Genomic DNA, 20,062 nt, shown 5'->3' with positions numbered 1-20,062 from the left:
CATTTATTTTATCTATACGTATGGTCATTCTCATACTTGTCATTTTCAAGCATGGTGAGTCTCTGTAGAGCAGGTGAACTATGACTTGGACTTCTTGGCTCGGGGGTTGGCAAACTAATTGATAATCACTCTCAGGATGGACTGTCCTCTTCCATGGGTCAATAAAATTGTTTTCTGAGTTCATTCACATTCTGTGAGCTGGACAGGAAGATTTGCTGGGCTGGATGTGACCTGTAGGCAACCAGTTGACGATATGGGCTGTGAGAGGGCCTGGCCTCCATTGATTACTGCACAGATATTCAACTGATATTAAAATCCAGATTCCAAAAAAAGTTGGAACACTGTAAAAAAAATAAAACCGAATGTTAGAATTTTCTAATCCTTTCTGACGTACATTAAACTGAAAACAGCACAAAGACAATATATTTAATGCATCCTTGAAAGGCTCAGTCGTTGACAAGCACGGATGGAGCGAAGTTTACCACTTGGCTAACATGTAATGATTGTATAGTCTGGAAATGATTGAGGTTGTAGGTAAAAATGTCCTCAAAGCTGAACTAAGAATATTAAACAATTTTCCATTCATGTTTCTCTCATGTTGGTGATGCCATCTTTTTCATTATTTTCAGTACAATCATGCTCGTTATGTCAAGAACAGAACATGTTTACAAGAATCTGAAAGGAAAGCAGCAGCAGCAGTGTTGTGGGGCTTGGACAGAAACAAAGAGAGCTCTATTGTTCCCGATTCTGAGCCAACAATGAAGCTGTGTGAAAACCTTGTAACTCCAGCACAATATAATTTCCACCTACTCTTTGGGTTGACCACCATCCGGGGACAAGTGGCTTCATGAATCTCTTTTCAAAACTTTTTAAAAGCATCAAACTGCACAGCTGTCAAGGGGGTAAACAAAGCGAACTTCTCTGGAGATGTGATGTTTTCATCTGACAGGAACAATGAGTGGGGTTTCCTCACCCTGCACTGCAGGGGTGTGTGTGTCCTCCCAGCGTGATTTGCTGCCGGTACCCACAGGGAGGCAGCTCGAGCTGACGGGCCGTGTTCATTAATTCTCTCTCCCTGTATCTATGTCTTTCGCCCTCTGCTGAGGTCCCAGTGGCTGCTGAGGCGCAGTGGCCTGCTTTCACTGTGCTGCATGCAGCTCTTAAAGCTATACTCAGAACTACAAACAACCCTCTGCCACGATTACAAGCAATTCCAGCTGAGACGTATAAAAAGGTGTGCACTTTAGAGCTGTAACGATTAATCGATTGTCAATTATTAGTCATTTTTTAAGAAAAACAAAAACAAAAGTGTAAATTTTCTGATTCCAGCTTAAATATGAATATTTCCGGGTTCTTTACAGTGAAAATAATTGTTACTTGCAACTCTGGCTGATTAATTTTAAAGGACCAGTGCGTAGGATTTAGCGGCTAGCTAGCTGTAAGGTTGCAGACTGCAACCGACTGAATACCTCTGCCCTCGCCCCTTTCAAAGCCTGTAAGGGCAGAGGTTCTCAAACCTGCCCTTCAAAGATCTGCATCTGATTTATATTCATGGTCAGAGATCCAGAGGGACTGTCAATAAAAATATTTAATCAAAGCATTATCATCACATCTCTTGTGATTGGGCCAGCATGAGGCTGAGGCAGACAACGCTCAAAAAGTTAGTCCACATTTATTTCTCACAACCATTTGCACAACTTGTGTTGTGTTCTAGGGAACAAACATTTTCTGTATCTGCAATTTAGCAGCTGATAGCAAATTTTCTGGTGTAATGTTAATGTGTGAAATCGGCAGCAACAACACACAGTGCTCTCTCCAGCTGTTAATGTCACCATGACATCAATGTCAGCCGTAGTGAAAACAGCCACATTAAAACCACAGTCATCTGAGGAAAAGACCACTGTCAATGATTTTCAGACACACTAAATATTTATGGCACTAACAATTTACTGATCAACAGAAAATTTCAATTTCAATGTTGAACTTTGTATCAAAACATACAGCTCTCACAAATGAAATCTCCATCACAACTACCTGTCACTTCCATCAATGCTGACTGCGAGTAGGGTTTCCGTTATGCAGTAATTTCCATGTTTTACCACGAGAATCTGAAAGAAGTCTGACATGATTAAATCTCTCAGGCTGTGATGTCCAGTGAAAATAATTCTCAAGTTAGATGTGAATTCTGTTGAATTTGAATGAAGTGGGTTTTACGATGATAAAACTGCAGCTTCTGTAAAAGGAGTCTGGTGGCTTTGATACAATGGTTGTTTCTGTTCAAAAACCGAAAAACAAACTTGCTCTGTAATAAACAGGTCTATCTCTGCAGTAGGGGTGGATGACATGGCTAAAATCTTCGACTGAAGTACATATAATTTCATATCACAGTAGAGTAATTGTTCTGTAAATTCAATTTAGAAATGGCTTAAAATAATCATACCGGACCATCCTTCGTCATAATTGATCAATTTCTTCTTTTATTTGGAGCTTTCATACAAACAAAAACAACTGCCTCACATTAGACAACAGCTTGTGTTGCAAAAGCACCATACTGAGAATGTAGAATGAGTTTCTTCCAAGTGGAGAGAAAAGTAATGATGAGTAGTGTAACTACCGACTATTACAATGGAGTACTTGGCAATAAGATTACTTTAAGTAACAAACCATTACTGCCTTTTGAAACCATGCTCGCTCTCATGTGACCCCATTACAAATCATGACAGAACTTACTGCCTCTAGGTAAAAACAAGATAATGACCCTAACAAACAAGACATTACAGGTCCATGTCAGACAGCTTAACGGAGAGTCAAATATCAAACGATACAAGTTCAGTTTGATGCAAGTATTTACATGTGCGTTTCCTCCACTTTACAAGTCTTCACACAGAGGTTTAACACAAGGCTGAAAACAAATGGACAGCTTGGGTTAAACTAATCTTTGAAGCCCTGACAACAAGTCCGGTATTAGAACTAGTCCACATGGAAATGTAGAGAATCACTTTAAAAACATGTATGAAAATGCAGCAAGTGTCAAGCATACCCAGCATGACAGCAAGCACACACCAACTGAAACACACTCATCTATCCAAATGTACCCTGCCTAATAACCCACTGAGTTGTGGAGCGGCACTGCAGAGAAGCACTAAAATAGTACAAGCTCATGGCTAGAGGGGGATGATTCAACAACGCAGACTCCTCTACAGAACACGACAAAAAACAGAGCCTCCTCTTCAACACTAAGTCATTAATATCACAATTAGGAAACAATTACATTAAGAGTCCTGCTAACAGAGCAGTAACATAAGCTTTAAAATGAAGCTACACTGACTGACATTTCCTTTCTGCTGTCTCTCCTGCACACTTCCCAGTTGTTTCTGGTTGCTTGAGCACCAGCACTTTGTTCTTTGGTGTGTCAACTCAAGGTTAAAGTATTCAACACATGTAGACATACCACTCAATGTGTTAGAATTAGAGTCTGCATACCAGCCTCTGTGCACACAGTATGTGTGTGGAATGGAGATCGTGTTTGCAGATGGGGGGGGGGGGGGCAGAACTGGCTGCTGTAACTCCTGAAAAATAACACCTTCCAGTACTGTGGTGCATGGACACAGGCTAGTTTATAGCAGCTCTCACATTCAAATTCAAACTTACTTTTTAAAGGGAACAAATGGAACCGGATGAAGAGAGGACGACGGGACAAGTAAGGGCTGAAAGACTGGACAGCAAACTAATTTCCCAAGATGGCATCTTGCCTGAAACCCGAGTATGAATTACAAAATCAAAAAAATTGGTGGCCTTAAGATACAAGCAAATAATCTTGTATCACTTTGTTTTTTTTGTACCATACCTTGTCATCACGTTATGGTTGTCACCAAATGTGCTATGGAAAGTTGCATCAAGGCAGAAACCTGACACTGGGGATTGACTGCAACCCGTGACTTCCAAGGTTCTTGCAAGCCAACACTTGGGCACCATATTTAAACCCCCACCCACTCTCTGTCTATGGACCACTGCAGAGCTATAAAGGACAGAGGGCAGGAGAGGGTCAAAAGCTCAAATGGAGTGGGGATCACTAGACCATATGCAGCTTATAATGTCCGACAACTGCGCTCTGAACAGCTTTAGCATACTGTCAAACAAGCCTGTGGTTTTCAAGACAAAGACTTTGTGTATTGTAGTTCAATAGCTACATATGTAACTTGTACATGTTTACATTGCACTTGTGTATGTAACTACTTGAAATTATCATAACTTTGAAATGCTGTGGAGCATTTCATGTAAAATCAAAGGTGGTGTCCCTGGACATTGAGAGACATGCCTGTCCCAGGCAAGCTGTGTCTGGTATTCCTTATTGCATCAGGCATTTAGACATTCTGACACGAGAACACCCGCTCCAATTACTTAACTGCTTTTTGGTATTTGAAGCCGCACATGTGCCATCACACTATAATAATCTGCACTACAGACTGCAGGTTTAGATGATGTCAGATAATGATGAAATGCGCTCATCGTGAATGAACTAAACCAGAAAATTATTCTCCAACAGAGCTAAATGTTGTTAAAGTGTAAGCAATTTCGATTCAAAAAGGTAACATGGTAATTGCAAACACTAGACTATATGGGTAGCTGAGTTGTCATGCCAAAACAGAGGACGTTGACATCCTTCATATAACTAACTTGAAATCTACATCTCTCAAAATCAGAGGCCCCAGTTCAGCCTCAAGCAACTACAGTTCTTTTAACAGACTGACCAACTAAATGGTTGGCAAATATTGTTGGGAGATGTTTGCTTAGCACAGAAGTATAGGTATTAGTGCATATGTTGGCCAATAAGTAGGTAGTAAGTTAAGAAGTACGGTACTGTGTTGATGGCAGAAGACATGGTGTTACTCATCCAAGAGGCTTCTAACATTAGCCTCCAGTGGATATTCCATTGAATCTTGATAATGTGGCTTTGTCTTGTCTGGGTGCCCCAACAAAGACAAATAGCAGATTGTGCAGGTGAGGGATGAGATTGGACAAATACACAAACTGACTAGGAATCAGTGATAGGACGAATGCACTGCTTGACAACTTTTTCCAACAAACACCAACCCACTGGCAATAACTTTCTAAAACTTACAATGCTCAGCAGACCTACTTTTGATCACATCATATATCGATGACTGAGGTGTAAACGTGACTGGAAGCTTCAAGTCCTTTTTTTGAAAATGCACATGTGAAAACGTGAACATGAAGTCTGATAAAAAAGGCACTGAATAAATACATTTATCTACATTTTGCAACCTAGGTGGACCACTGTGCTGCTTCCTGAACAGTGCCAGGAACAATGATAGTCCACATTTCCCATTGTGCTGTGCTGAATTATGTAGTTTAAGTTTGCTTTTTTATATTGCAAAATAGAAATGTTACTTTTTGTTAGTGTTTATCAAGTGTCTGTTCAGAAAATGGCTTATTTTCATAGCTGTCACCTCTTTGCTGGTTTATAGTTTTAACCATTAGTGAGGTGGCATTGACAATTCTGGACCCCAAGTCATCCATGCTGGCATTTCATGGTGTGCTGTAGCATAACTCCCCCCACCCTCTGGTAATCAGATCACCTATCTCAAGTAACCATGATTGGATGATACAAAAATAGAAACAATTGCCAAACCCTGCTTGTCGTAGCTGACTGGCCAGGAATCAGGATTTCCACCTTTTTTGCAGGCTCCCCCCCCCCCCATTCTTCACATAACTACTTTTTGTGTGGACAACCAAGTGCAAGAAGACGATGAAGGCATTCAAGGACACACTGTATAAAAGTGTAGAGTGTGGCCTTTAAGAACAGGAATAAGCACTTCTGTATTTAGATGTGACTGACCTAGTTCATTTGAAGCATTATACGGCCCTTGCGTTCCTCCTAGGTAACTCCTTGCTGACATGTGACAAGAAGGGGCTACTATGTTTTAAAGAGAAACCCTTTATGAAAAAGAGCTGGCAGTTACAAGGTTCAAGTGAAGGAACACCATCATGGGGTTTGTTGCAAGTGAGATAAGGGGTCCTTCTGAGGTGACTGCATGAGGTTAGCAGGCCTACTGCCCAGAAGGAAGAAGTTTTACCTGATAAGTGGGTTAGTATTGCTGTCAAGACATGCTCAGCAAGATGATAAGCTTCAGCCACCCATTCGTCGATAGCTTCTACCTCTTTGGAATATGTGCTGTCGAACACAAGGTTTCTTTGGGAACATGGAGGATTAGGAACTGAGGTAAAGGAAGGCTGCTGTATGGATGTTGCATTGGGGTTAACTTTGTCCTGGCTAGGAACTTTCGACTGGAGAGACACCACTTCATCCTCCTCTTGACTGCTGCCCAACTCTTTCAGAGCACTGATAGTAAGCTGTTCTTGTTCAAGATCCATAACCATGGTTGGAGGGGACTGGGAAGGAGCCAAACCAGTTTTGCAAAACTCATCCTTGGATGGATCACCTTGGTGTACAATGCCGGGTTCTTCATCCTGCCTTGATTTCAGGCACTCTCGCATGAAATCCACAAAGCTATCTGTGGGCTCAGAAACTGAACTGCCAGGGTCAATATTTTCTGGGCTGCCTGCTGTATCAGGTCCATGGTGACTTGCTCTAGCATCTTGTTGGATCTTTGAGCCAATTTTCTGTCCTGAAAGGGAGCTGCCATTTGCCAAGTTATCTGTAATAACGGTGGTGGTGGTCTTCTTATTGAAATCCTGCTCATTGACGCTGCTTAGTGTTTCATTTTGGAAAGAGGAGTATGGGTCTTGGGTGTATTCTCTTGGAGATGGCTGAGCAACTGTTTTGGGGAAGGTTTCATCATCATTCATTGAAGTGAAATCTTGCAGACTTTTACTGTTCTCAGGAACATTATTTTGCAGAGTACTTGCATTAAGTGTTTCAACATGGATTTGAGAAGGATCAGAAAGAAACCGCTCCTTAGCATTGTTCAGCCCTTTGTCATCAATGTCATCCAAGGGAGAGGATGCATCATAATCATAATCGAATGACTGTCTGTCATAGATATCATCTTGCATAAAGCTTGTTTTAGGAAGGGAAGCCCCCGCCATATAAGCCTCTTTTGCAGCGGTGTTGCTCTTTTCATCCACTTTGGATTGGATGTAAGGAGTTTGTTCCATGAACGCAAGATCCGTCTCGCATGGTTTGACCAGGATCTCTTGTGCTTCATCTGACCACTCGTCGTCATTGTCTGGGAAATCCACTTCTTCATTTGTGACTATGAAAGGGGAGGGTTCCTCATTTGCTTTATTGGAAGAGTTCTGTGATTTTTCAGACTGTGCTTGGGAGTCTTTTGAATAATTTTGATCAGGTTGGGCCTCAGGTTTTGATGCACATTGCTCATGGACTGTTTCAGGGAGAGATGTGAGTATCTTGTGTTTGGGAGAGTATTCAGCATCAGAGTCCACAGGTGAGGATGGAGGAGAGTAGCCTTCCATGAATTCAGTTTCTATGGGGCGTGTCTTAGATGGTTCATTTTTGCTGTCTGCTGACTCTGTAGATTTTGGAGCCTCTCGGGCTGGGTCTTTTACAACCTCATAATCCTCATCTTCCTCAGCTTCCAGCTCCATTTCCATCTCCTCCTCACTGTAGTTTGGTTCGTCAGTCTCAATAACATTGATAGTTGGAACCTGCATTAGCTTCCTCTCAGACTTTGGTGGAGGAGTCTCCTTTTCCTCAGTGGGAAGATTCGGAGCTGCAGAAGCAGGGGTAGTGGTAAGATCATGTGAAACTGCTGAATCAGAAGATGTTGGAGGAACAGAGACACTGTCTTCAATGACAGTATCATCTGACTCTCCTGAGCTATCCACTTCACTTGCCTCTGGGGGCTCCAGATCTCTGGTCCAAGTGGGCTTCTTCTCATCTGGAACATTCTGTTTAGTATCTGTGCTATCTGGTGGGAATACAAGAGGAGATGGGGAGGCAAATAATGCAGGTGGAGGTGCAGGTGAAGCTGGAAGCACTGAATTGAGATTTGATGGAGGCTGAACACCTGATTTTTCCTGCTGATCCCACATGTAGGCTGTTGGCAAAAAGCTTATGTCAAACTCAGACTCCTCAACACTTGGCTGCTTCTGTGCATCACTGCACTCATCCTTCAGTTTTGGAGCTTCAACAGGAGAATCCATGAAAGCATCAGGGACACCAGCAAAGGCGGCAGGAGCATGAGGTATTACCATGTCAGTCTCCTTCTCTTCCTTTGATGTAACATTGTCTGAAGTCAGGGTGCCTTTCATTAAACCTACAGCATCAAAGTCTGGCACAGGAGGTAAATGAGCCTTCATCCACTCCTCTGTTTCTTCAAATTCACTTACTTGTCTTAAATCTCCAAGTACTTCAAAGGGAGATTCTGGTGACTCTGGATCAGCACAACTTCCTGTTTTCGGGACAGTTGGGGTAATTTTCTCAGTGGGAGATTTTGGGTTCTCAGTGGGTGATTTCTCATGGTGGCGGTCTCTGAAGTGAGAGAAACCTCCATCACTTCTAAAATCTGGTTCCTTCTTTTTGGCAGCAAGAGCCTCCAGTGCCTTTATTCGCTCTGAAACAGGAGACGTCTTTATCGGTGAATCCGGTTGTCCATCTGGTGGCCCTGCTTCACCCCCGTAGTTGCCAGGGGTGAAAGAGCCAGGTTGAGAGGGAAAGCGAAGGGATGTTGCTACACCTTCACAGGGCTTGTCAGAGCCCAGGACCACTCTTTTGTCTGCATCGCCATGCATGAAGAACGACAGCGAAGAGGGAAAAAGGTCATAAATCACAGAAACTAAACTCCCATGCAATTCTAATATTACTTAGCGAGGCCTTAATGTTGCAGCCCAAGCATTCATGCATTGCATCATGGAAATGTAAGACAGATTCATACAATGGATGGGATCTTCACTTTTAGCATGCTGCTCTTAACAACTCCACAAAGCTGCCATCAAGCAGCACTCAGTATGGTCAGTATCATCTGAATGATCATATGAAGCAGCAAAAGAAATGAAGTCTCACTGACTGATCCTTCTTTTAGATCACCACATGTGGCAATGGTGATTGCATGTCAGTTGCAATTTGTACAGCAAGTATAGATACAAATATAGCTCTCAGTGAAAACATAGTATTTCAGTAATACAGTCTTCAATCACTGCTACATTTGAATAGGTTTTGATTTGGAAACTATTCTCTGTATGCAAATGGAGATAAAATAAATATGATGATATTGTGTTACTGTGTTTAAAGGCCAGGAACCCATTGTAGAGTCAAATCAACTCAATTATCAACTCAACTAATTAACCATTCTCCTCATAGTTTAATATAATCTGTTTACTTACTTTGATTTATGTGTATAAAGGTATGCATAAGGCCTTATTTTTTCAAATTTCTAGGAAACTGATTCAGTAACTACCATTTGTACTGCCACAGAAAATTGGCAGTCACCGAGTCTCTTCCATCAATGTAAACGCCCATGTCCATCTTATAGAAAATACATTACAAATGGCACTAAAAACTTTACAAGACACCCTCAACAGAACACCACACAATGGTAAAATACTGAAGTAACAAACATGGATGAGATAAAAGGCATCTCAAAAAACAAGTTTTTAATAATAAGATATTATACCATTATATACCTTATACAGGGTTTTCCCTTGCCATCTGCAACAGAAGCTGGCCCACTATGCCGCAAAGTTGAAATGGACAGTAGATATTTTAAAAGTAAAACTTTACCAATAGATTCCCTGCAATGACTGTCCCATGAAACCATTACAAAACAAATAAGTGTGACACTATAAAGATTAAATTTCACACTCACTCCCAAAAAGTCAGTCCAATATATAGAAAGAATCAGTGCCATTTTTACAATAGCAGATCAATTCTCATAACGCAGCCTTGGTTGACAGATGGAGCAAACATTCCCCTGGTACATCTGTGCTTTTCAACAGCATGTGAAATAAACTAATCACTACGCACTGAAAAAAAACATTAATAAATCAAATACATCCAGTTCATGTCTCAAATTTGCCAGTACCTGTCAAGTTTAGCCGGGTCAGGTCTTAAAAACACAGGCATGGGTGAGGTTCGGGTGTCAGTTTGAGGGCCATGCAGAACACTAATGTGGACTGCTGAGATAAGCACCACCCACTGGTCAATACAAACAACAGTAACAATTTCAACCTAGCCAACAAGCTACATAGCAGCAGTTGAAAACTGATAGCTTCATTCTGAAAAAACGCAAGTAGTTAGCCAAGTGGAGAATATTTCTCAGTAACATTTAGCATTCCAGAATTAGGTCTGTCAATGAAAATTCGAAATTGCACTATATCATCCAAAAAAAAGTATTTTGGTGAAAATTAATATTTGATTGTTAAAAAAAAACAGCACTGCCATGGGTTCTGGCCTGCTGCAAAGCATGATGGACAGGATTAACACAACCACCATTTTCTTTACCTGGTAATTTCTGTTTGTGTTTTTTAACTGGGAAAATCTGTTTAAGTCCAAAATATCTAAAGTTTAAATCTCTCTGGTCATGAAAAAAATTCAAAGTTAGATGTTAAAATATTCTGGTTCAACATGCAGTTTTCCCTCACTGCTTCTCTGATGTCCATCCTCTCTCCTCTCCTCTCTCCTCTCCTGATATTTTCTCATCTAAATTTCTCCATTTTGTCCAGGACATTAAAATCTTCCTAGAAACATGCACTGGCACATTTTTTCAGAAACTAACAACACACTGTCACTGACTGATAGAAATGAAATAAAGGTCAAGTTGAAACAAGCAAATAATTCAACAACAACAATTTTTTTTTATGAACACTACACAACAGCCTACGAAATGCAAATTAGACAAGAGGTGTTTTTTTTTTTTGTTTTTTCCAAACACAATAGAAAAGAAAAGGATAAATCTCAAAAATGTCTCACTCAGAAGAATTGCATTCATTGTTGTGGACAGTTATTTGCTACATAATTAGTTTTTGTTAACTGCCTATTATAACATCAAAATTATGTAATGTTTTGATACAGAAATGGCGATGAATATGCCAAGAGTTAGATAATACTGCTGTCCCGATGCAGTGATCAGGTCATAAAGACTACCATTTACTCAGCCACACAGCTGAGGCGGCTTTTACAGTCACAGTATCATGCTTTTATAGGATGACGGCAGCACCCCCCTCATAAGCTATGGGACCCCCTTACTATCCCGGAGGCCACAGAGTTCCAAAGATGTTCTAAGCAACTGTTCCAACAATCACATGATCCCTTCCAGCACCAATGATCTCCAGTGTCATTTCCAACAGCCAACATCAAGCTATCATAACAGGGTATTGGCAGCTATATTAGGAAATTAACATCAGCTGCCCAGCTCAACCTCTGCAAACCAACCTCCACATACAAATCACTGTGACTGAACTTTGATTCACACGATTAAAAACATATTTTAAGATTCACTAGTTTTATGTAAGATCCAGATTCTTCTTCAAGTGAACCTAGTGATATTAGCTGTGTTGTGAGTATGATCCCATGACTGCAATCCTCCCCTGCCACTGTATAGACACAGACGTTTCCACTGATGGCCAACTAACTGGTCCACTTTGTCTTGGATAGGAGTGCCACCTCCCCTGCACAACAATACAATGCCTTGTTCAAACTAGGCCACATGAATGGACTTTTCCATCTCGCCAAAAGCGTTGTAGTCCTTTGGTTCTGTACTAGTCAACAAATTCCAAAACAGCTCGTACTCTGAGAATACATCCTCAGATATTAGGCAGAGCTAGAGCTACTTGATTAGAACCTAGACTTCCATCGAGACTATAATTAAGGAGTGACTTTATGAACATGGTTTAGATAAAGCTGTCAACAACTTTACTTTCTAATAGGCCACTAGTCATGTATCGTCTGACAAATTATACCTCAGTGGGCTTCCACGTCTGATTTATGTAATCTGTTCTCTGCAGTAACTGTTGAGTGATTATGTATGTGGTCTGGGTATGACAATCATTTTACAATTAACAAACTCATTCTACCCTGAACATGAAATCTCATTCTTGACCTTGGGATTGGTATGTAACAAAACCTCAGAAAAAGCCAGCTACCCAGGAACTCGTTTAGTCTGGCACTGTGTCTTCTTCAACTATTTTACTTTACCAAAGCAGTTTAACCTAACATGAATAAAACTCAACCATAAAGGCATTTACACTGAGACCCCTTGCGTTGTTTACTGATAAAACACACTAATGCACAAGTCAGATATCCTAGCTGAGAAGCAGATGAGTCATTATGCTCAAATTGCACAGGGTGCAGTCAGGTCCTGTCATTCCTCAGAGTGAATGGGTTGAAAGCTTGTGACATTAAGAGTGAAATCATAACGTGTGACTTAGAATACTTTGTGGCTCATGATTTCATCTACCCTAATCTATATCTATCCTAATATATAACGTTTTAACAAACACTACTTTTACTGTAATGGCCACCATGTGTTCACTCAAGTATAGACTTCTAACACTTCTAAAAAAAAATCACAGCACAAAAAGAATCTGAAAATAAAGAAGCAAAAGTGGTCAAAGAAAACCTACTACTTAATGCTTAAGCAAGGATGTGAGACATGCACAAAGGCTACGGAGCCATAAGCAGATAAGTGGGGTGGAGGGCGAGTGAGCAGCCACAGGCAATGGTGGATAATATCTCCAGTGCCACTCATCCTCCAGGGCCCGGTTGCTACTGGAGCTTGGGGGGGGTGGGGGTGGGGGGGCTCAGATACTAGGGCAGGAGGAAGGTAGGACCCCCCCCTCGGGACACCAACCCGATCCATTTTTAGGTTTCTGCTCTTGTGCGCACAATGTGAACTTGAACTTCTCTGCTTTCTTAAAATAAGGTTGCAATCTTGGGATTATCTTGAACCTACAGTCAGTGCTGCTGACCTAAATAATACTTGCTAGCAGGCGGTGCTAGCTCGCATGCGGTGCCTTGTCGGCAGCTGCAGAGGCAAGGTTTTACATGTCTAATTTTTGGCCTCTGTAAAGCTACTGGAGATAAGCGAGAACAAGCAGCAGTGCATTTGGATTCTTAGTGACTGCTGCTGCTTTTTGCCAAATTGATCTATCACCTCCAAGGCAACAGAGGCACATTACTCAAAATGTACCACATACATAAATAGCTGTAGCATCTGTTGGGTGAGCTTCTACTGCTCAGACTATGGCTATCCACAGATACATTTTCTGCAGCCCTAACAATAATCTAACAATGAAACCTGTCAATAGATCAAGTCAGCTATTTATGGCATTAACTAGAAAGGTTTCATCTCAAGTTTCAGTGGGGGTTGGTGAAGAAAATTACCATATGTCATTGAAAACAGGAGTAGCTGTTCCGTCTGGCTAACTTACAATTAATGAAGAAACTGACAGTCAGTCGTGTTGAAAACAGATGGAATAGCATTACAAGGTTTGTAGGTGGGGGATGGGTGAAGACTAGTCAAACTGGGGAAAGGAGCGGAGGTTAGGACTGGCGCTCACTATGTTGTTGGTTTTCTTTGCAGGTTTGTTCCTTTTTTTTGAACTCTTACGAGCAGGAGAGGGGCACTAGAAAGAGGGATGAAGTAGAGCAGTACAGCAGCAGGCCAGCGAGAGAGTACAGGAAAGAGGGAGAGAGCAGGCGAGCAGCGTAAGAACCATACACTTGCCTTGAGGAGACTGAATGAGAGATACAGGCGAAGAGGAAAGAAAGGAATCTGAAAAAATAAAAGGACAGAAGAATGATCATCCGAAAAGAAGTAGTCAGAAACCCCTATCCACTGCACCCATTCAAATAAAGGCATTCAAATCAAGAGAAAACAAGATTTAACTTATCCAACCTTAACAACTCTACTTTATATACAAGAGCTATGACAAATTAAGACCAGAAAATACAAAAGTTAACAGAGATGCCCCATGCATATGCTCTCATTGTTTACTTCAATAAACCTATAATAACTTTAAAACATGCACTTACATTTGCTACACAGTCAAGACCAAGAGTTATTTAAGCAGACTAAAGCACTTCTCACTTTGCTTTAGTGCTTCCCACAAAAAAGCAACAACTGAAAGACCACCATTTCTTCTTTAGTACTTCCCCCACGATTTATGTTGCTAGGACAGAAATAAGCGGGACACAAAGATTTCATTTATACTATATGGCCCTTTTTTTATGGCTTGGCCTAGGCCCCTTACTTGAGAGTAATCTTAATGCAACAGCAGTCAATGATATTTTAGACAAAAGTGTCCAACAGTTGGGGTTTGTCCTTTTCCTGTCTCAACATGACAAAACCCCCAAGCACCAAGCCAGCTCCGTAAAGAAATGATTTTCCCAGTTTGGTATAGAAGAACTTCACTGGCCTGTAAAGAGTCAACCCGACCTCAACTCCATCTAACACCTTTGGGATGAACTGCAACACTGACTGAGCCAGGCCTTCACCCAAAAATCAGTACTGGACTAATGCTCTTGGTTCCCTACAACCAGTTCAACATCTACAGGAAAGAATGAAACAAGAGGAGTGGAGGCTGGAATGTCAGGGTCCACATACTTCTGTAGTATAAATGTGCAACCACTTCTATTTCATGCTTGAGGACACCTTGCCTCCATCAAGGTAGAGTTATTGGAGTCCACGCCTCATTCTTCTTTGTCATCAGGCAGGTTGGGAAAGTCAGGAGACAAATATCTTGAATCATGTGTGAGGACTGAAGATGTGTGAGAGTTTCAAGATTACTAAGGGGGTGTGGCATCTCCCTCAGTTCAGCTCAAATGCAGTTTATACAAGATGGGCAGGTTGGGGTTGGTGTGCCCTTGTGGTGCAGCATTCCTTCTCTCACATTCATAAGGCTGTTAGCCTCTGAACACACCACACCTTCATTTTTCACAATGCAAACGTTAAAATTGGTGGGAATTAAGAGGGCTGCAAAAAAAAGAGAAAAACTACTCGAATACATACATGATCTGAAAGTAAAAGAGACTTACTTCTCTTACTTATGGAGATGAAAAAAAAAAAACATGTATTAATGTCATAGTTCAACAAAACAATGACATCAGGTAATCTGACGATTGAATTTTACAATCACAAGTTCAACACTGACAAATCTGCACATACATATATCCATATCAAGTCAGGTCACAATGATAAAAAAAACATCAAGCTCTATATTATCTAGTTATGGGAATTACAGCTGAATGCCTTGGGGAGAAATAAACAGATTTTTGCTGGGGTGTGTGCCAAACAAGCATGTTCCCTTATGTCTAGAGAATATGATTTGTAGGGGCATTTCTGTTGCACCACAAAGCTTCTTTTATAATGATATGGTATGGCACATTTTACTTTTTATACAGAGCTAAAGAGAACTGCACAGGACTTGAGTGCACTGCGCTGTTTGGAAGAGAAAAAAGAAAGAAAAAAGCTCTGCTGCATACATGAATGAAACAGATTATAAACAGATTAGAAATTAGTATAGATATCTAACTATGCTGCCAGAACAGAGAGGAACATAAAAAAGCTGTTAAAACAGTCTACTTTACGAAACATTTCAAATACGACACATCATCGTCTCATGAAATCAGCAAACAGTTCCCATGAGGCAATGTTAGCATCCCAATGGTGTTGTGCGTTCGCCAATGTATGAGTCCAGTAATCTTTGAGCTCTCGCTTTGCCAACTCATGGGAAAAATATCTGGCTCTTTAACTGCTCGATGCAACACTTGCCTCAGAAGCTAGCTGCCAAAATTGCCAGCTTGCTGATTGGTACTGGACAAAAGGCAGGATAAAAAGGCAAACAGTCAGTTTACCAGAGCTTTTTAGCTAAAGACAGCTGCTGGAAATGAGGCTGAAGAGATTATACAACCAAAACAATGAGCTAAAAGAAGCTGACAATCTCTGTGGATCTGAGGGGACACTGCAGATTTGGTGACAATTCTCTGTGGGTTTGTCACATATACAGTCATCAGATACATCGTTCATATATAAAATATGGATTAATGCACCTTGAAGCTATGTCCAACTGCAGAGAATTTAGCATGTTTGGTCTCTAAGACAAGGAATGCAGTCTTGTCTACATTCCAAATACAGTCTTTCTGTGTTAAATGTGCCAATGACTGACTTGAGTTGGAAGTCAGCTTTGCCACTGTGGCCTTGGGCCTCCCCGGCTTGTCCCTTAGTGGAAGTGATGGTGCAGGGTGGGTCTACCGCAATGCCTGCCATCTCTGCCCTGGTGCTCCAGCTATCCTGTACTGGCCACCCCTGAGGGTTATCTGATTGCCTCTGTGACCTCAGTGATATGGTCCTCTCCAGCAGGGAGTAGAGGGAGGAGGGCTGTCTTGGCAAGACAAGTGCATAGAGAGGGAGGCAGAAAGAACTCGGTGTTCCTTGAATCTTTGCGTGTGTGTTTCAATCAATGAGTCGAAACAGGTTTAACTCACTGAAACATGAGAGTTAAAAAACATTTATGAGGATGATGAGAAAAGAGAAAAGGCAAAGAAAATCATACACCCCTACATGTAACCTATTCTTTCCAGTCAGATTGCAGGTTTGGGAAAGAAATGCATGTTAATTAGTATAAATCTGCATCACTAGGTTTGAAATACTGACCAAAGCAATTGGAGTTACGTTAACTCATCAAAAGTACAGAATGGAATGTAAAGCAATACTAAAGCAAAGGAAATGACTCCAATTCTGTAGTTTTGCCAGTGAACGCTCTTTGAAAGGTAACAGATGATGCTTCCAGCAATATAAAGGTTAATCTGCTCACATTAGAACATTCCTACCAGGAGATATGAGTACAGAGACAGCTGTAACACTGAACAGGGAACAACAGACATCCACAGTGAGCCAGGATTACTTGTAAATGTGTCTGAGTGTGTAAAGTTTAAAGTACTTTTTTTTACAAACACTGAACTGTTTACGATTGTAAGATCAGACTTAATGCAGCATATGTAGTTTAATTCCATGGCTAATTTCTGCTGAAAACCTGATGCAATGTAGTTTGAGAAATGAGGTCGTCATTTTGAAGTGTGCCACTTCCTTTGTGACCAGTGTCACTCATCAGTGTGTAAGTCAAGTGGAATGGGCTCAGCTACAGACAGAAACTGGCATGGCGGGCCAGGCCATCTGGTAGCTGTGACGTCCACGCACTGACAAATAAACCTAGTGTAGATTACTATGAAAAATACTAGTCGTAGCAGGTTTCAATGTGAAACATATGGTTAAGAAGAGTTGAGTTTTAGTGAAGGTAGCTGAACTGTGATTGGGGAAAAAAAAGGCTCAGGGGAAGTGACAAACAATAGGTGAATGAACAATGTATTTTTCCTGTTGTTCTGATGGAATTACTGTTGCAGGAATAACAATATGCTAAAGACAAAATGAGATCTGAATTAACAGCAAGTTAAAACAGCAGCAGATCGAAGAACAGGAAGGATTCTTACTGACATACACCCAAATACACCTTTCAAACAGGGGAAGTTACAGTGTCTGTTTAGGTTATGCAACAACTGTGTGAACCACCTCTGACTTTAAAACATCCTATAATGTATGTTTAGAGAATAAACCCTAAACTATAGAAAATTCTTGACATCGCATTATTAAGCCCCACGGTCGCCTCTCTGAGACAAGGTGGAGTCATCCATAATTGTTGACAAATAGACTAGATTAGAATTATAACAGATTATCATTTGGTCATTGTTGTCATAGATTGTTAGTCATGTTGCACAGCACATGATTCTAAGCTTGTTTCAAGAATTCATGTTCTTACTTTTGTGTCCTTGTAGATTTCTATTTTTATTTTCTACCCTTTGTGATAACAACTTCAAGACCAAATTGAAGCTTAGTGAGGCATTATGTGCCACACCCTGCCACATCCAGTTGACACCCATGGCCACATGGGCTATAATTCTTTAAAGCCTGTATTCCTTATGATTAACAGAACGCGACTTGGAAGGATTTTCGAATGGCTCACATGTAGTGGCTGATTGAGCTATGGAGTTCAAATCAGACAGCTTAACACACACAATAAAAAAAAAGCTACCACTCACTGTTCATAATAGCCTGCCCATAAGGCCTTGGGTGACAATGCTGTTTCTTTGTTTTAATTAGACTTGAGGAGATGTTGAACGTGAAAATCTAAAATAACTACAAAACTGGAGGTGGTGCCGGTTATTGGACAGAAATGAGTGACAGTGCTGAAGCATGATGTTTTGTTCTGAGATTGCGTTACGAAGGCGACAACACAAAAAGGGCATTGCGCCTTTAAGAGGACCTCCCTTCACTGGCAGTTGCCCAGTAACAATGCATCTGCAGTGCAGAGCATCGCAACGTTCAGCATCGATAACGCTTTGTCACCCCAGACGTTATTGTAAGAAACTGTAACGTAAAGTTTATTTATTTATCAACAAACAAAACCCCCACGTAGAGCATGATGTAAGACTATATTAACAGTCTTTAGGATGGCGATTTCAATTCGGCTAACAGCAAATGCTCAAAATAGCACGCATTTTAATGAAATGTGTATTTATTTTAAATTAGCCCCGCTAATCACGCAGTCTCCTTTGAATATAATACCGCTGCCTACTAGCAAGCACAGTCAACCTGAGTTTCGCTGCTTAGCTGATCATTCACCTGTCCGAATATAGAGTTCAGTTAAATGTCTTACATCAGGCTCTACAACACTGGCCACAGACTGCGCCTCCACTCATTATTAGCAAAGGCAACTCAAAACTGACAGACTCATAAAAGGCGTTTTGTGTAACGGATCGCCATACAAGACAGCGAAGTGTACCAGGAGCAGGCCAAAGCTACGCTGGGCATGATTAGTAACGTTAGCCGTGTGTCCGGATATGCTCTTTACCACAGGTGTTTCGCATTATTACGGAAACAAGCTTAAACAACCACGGACAGGCCATCGACAGACATGAAAGAGAGGGTCTGTCTGTCTGTCTGAGTAACAATGGCTACAGTTCCACATTAAATATTGCGTTATGGACTTGACGGTAGTTAAACCAATATGATTGAGATCGCTGGAAAAAAAACGAAACAAATAGTAATCGGTGGTAAAGCATTATGATATAATTAACATTTCGCTAGCTAATGCAGTATCAGGCTATTTCTTACCGGACAGTTTTGATTCTTTGGCAGCAGAATTTTGTCCATCGGCAAACCCTTGCGACGATGATATCTGGGCGGACTGAGTCATTGGATCCATTTTACTGTAGTTTCAAAACAACTGCACACAGGTGGTGAAATGTCTGTTGTCTCAATTTAAATTGGCTTATACTGTCCTTTGAAGATGTATATGTCGTCTGACTTTCCTCAAATTTCCCCAAGAGCGGGACTTGTAACCGCACCTTTGCGCACCGTCCGAGCACTGACAGATAAGCAGAGATGGAGGGAAACGAGGCGGACTGGAGGAGGGGAAAAAAACATGTCGGGTGAGAGACGTTCAATGTCTGCCTTTATGCTCCTACATCTCAACATCAACCCAACAAAAATGACTTGTCTCTACGTTCGTGGAGTAAAAACAAACCGATCAAATAATTTTGACTACCACTACTCGTTGATTAATCCTCCGTGCTCTCTGCCTTTTGGAAATATATTCCAGCGACTCTTCTATCAGTGAAATGCAACTGCATTAAACGGCATTTGTAATTCTGTTGTGAAGTTCGTATTGCTACGGAAATATTCGACAACACTTGAAGGCAACGTGAGGAATATTCCTGAACACTGACACCATGTTATACCTGTTTTGAACAAAAGTGGGTTCATATTGGCCACTCACGGTTATGTGATCGAAATTCTGTACAATGTGAATTTTGAGTAAATGACCAAAAATGTACATTTTGGTGTCATTTATTCAACATTCAATTATGGTTTGATTTGAAATTAAATGGCGTGTATTTAAGCTGTTTGTAACAAAGCCAGCCGTAGTCACATTGTTTTTAACAATATCGTTCAGGTACAGTACAATTTTATACAATTCTAAACCGCGTGGTTTGCCATAAGCCTGTTTTCCATTATGTAATGGTTACCTTTGTTCCATTTTGTAGCAATATCCCACTTAATAACAT

General features: G+C 41.0%; 1 protein-coding gene across 3 annotated transcripts in view; it reads right to left on the bottom strand.

The window, feature by feature from the left end:
• rtn3 (reticulon 3) overlaps positions 1–19,428 on the bottom strand; it is a 33,354-nt gene extending 13,926 nt beyond the window's left edge. Inside the window, exons 1-3 of one of the 3 annotated variants that reach the window (XM_076724541.1) lie at positions 19,110–19,428; positions 13,668–13,715; positions 6,099–8,720 (exon numbers count right to left, since the gene is read on the bottom strand). In XM_076724541.1, coding sequence (XP_076580656.1) covers positions 6,099–8,720; positions 13,668–13,715; positions 19,110–19,200 — 2,761 coding nt within the window. In that variant the 5' untranslated portion in view covers positions 19,201–19,428. The remainder of the gene's footprint in view (positions 1–6,098; positions 8,721–13,667; positions 13,716–19,109) is intronic. The other 2 variants (XM_076724542.1, XM_076724543.1) reach the window with 2 other exon arrangements.
• Between the last annotated feature and the right edge of the window lie 634 nt (positions 19,429–20,062).

The sequence above is a fragment of the Chaetodon auriga genome, chromosome 24 (genome assembly GCF_051107435.1).
Source record: "Chaetodon auriga isolate fChaAug3 chromosome 24, fChaAug3.hap1, whole genome shotgun sequence".
NCBI lineage: Eukaryota > Metazoa > Chordata > Actinopteri > Chaetodontiformes > Chaetodontidae > Chaetodon > Chaetodon auriga.
The sequence above is the reverse complement of the archived record's forward strand: the minus strand, read 5'-3'. Positions and strand labels throughout refer to the sequence as shown.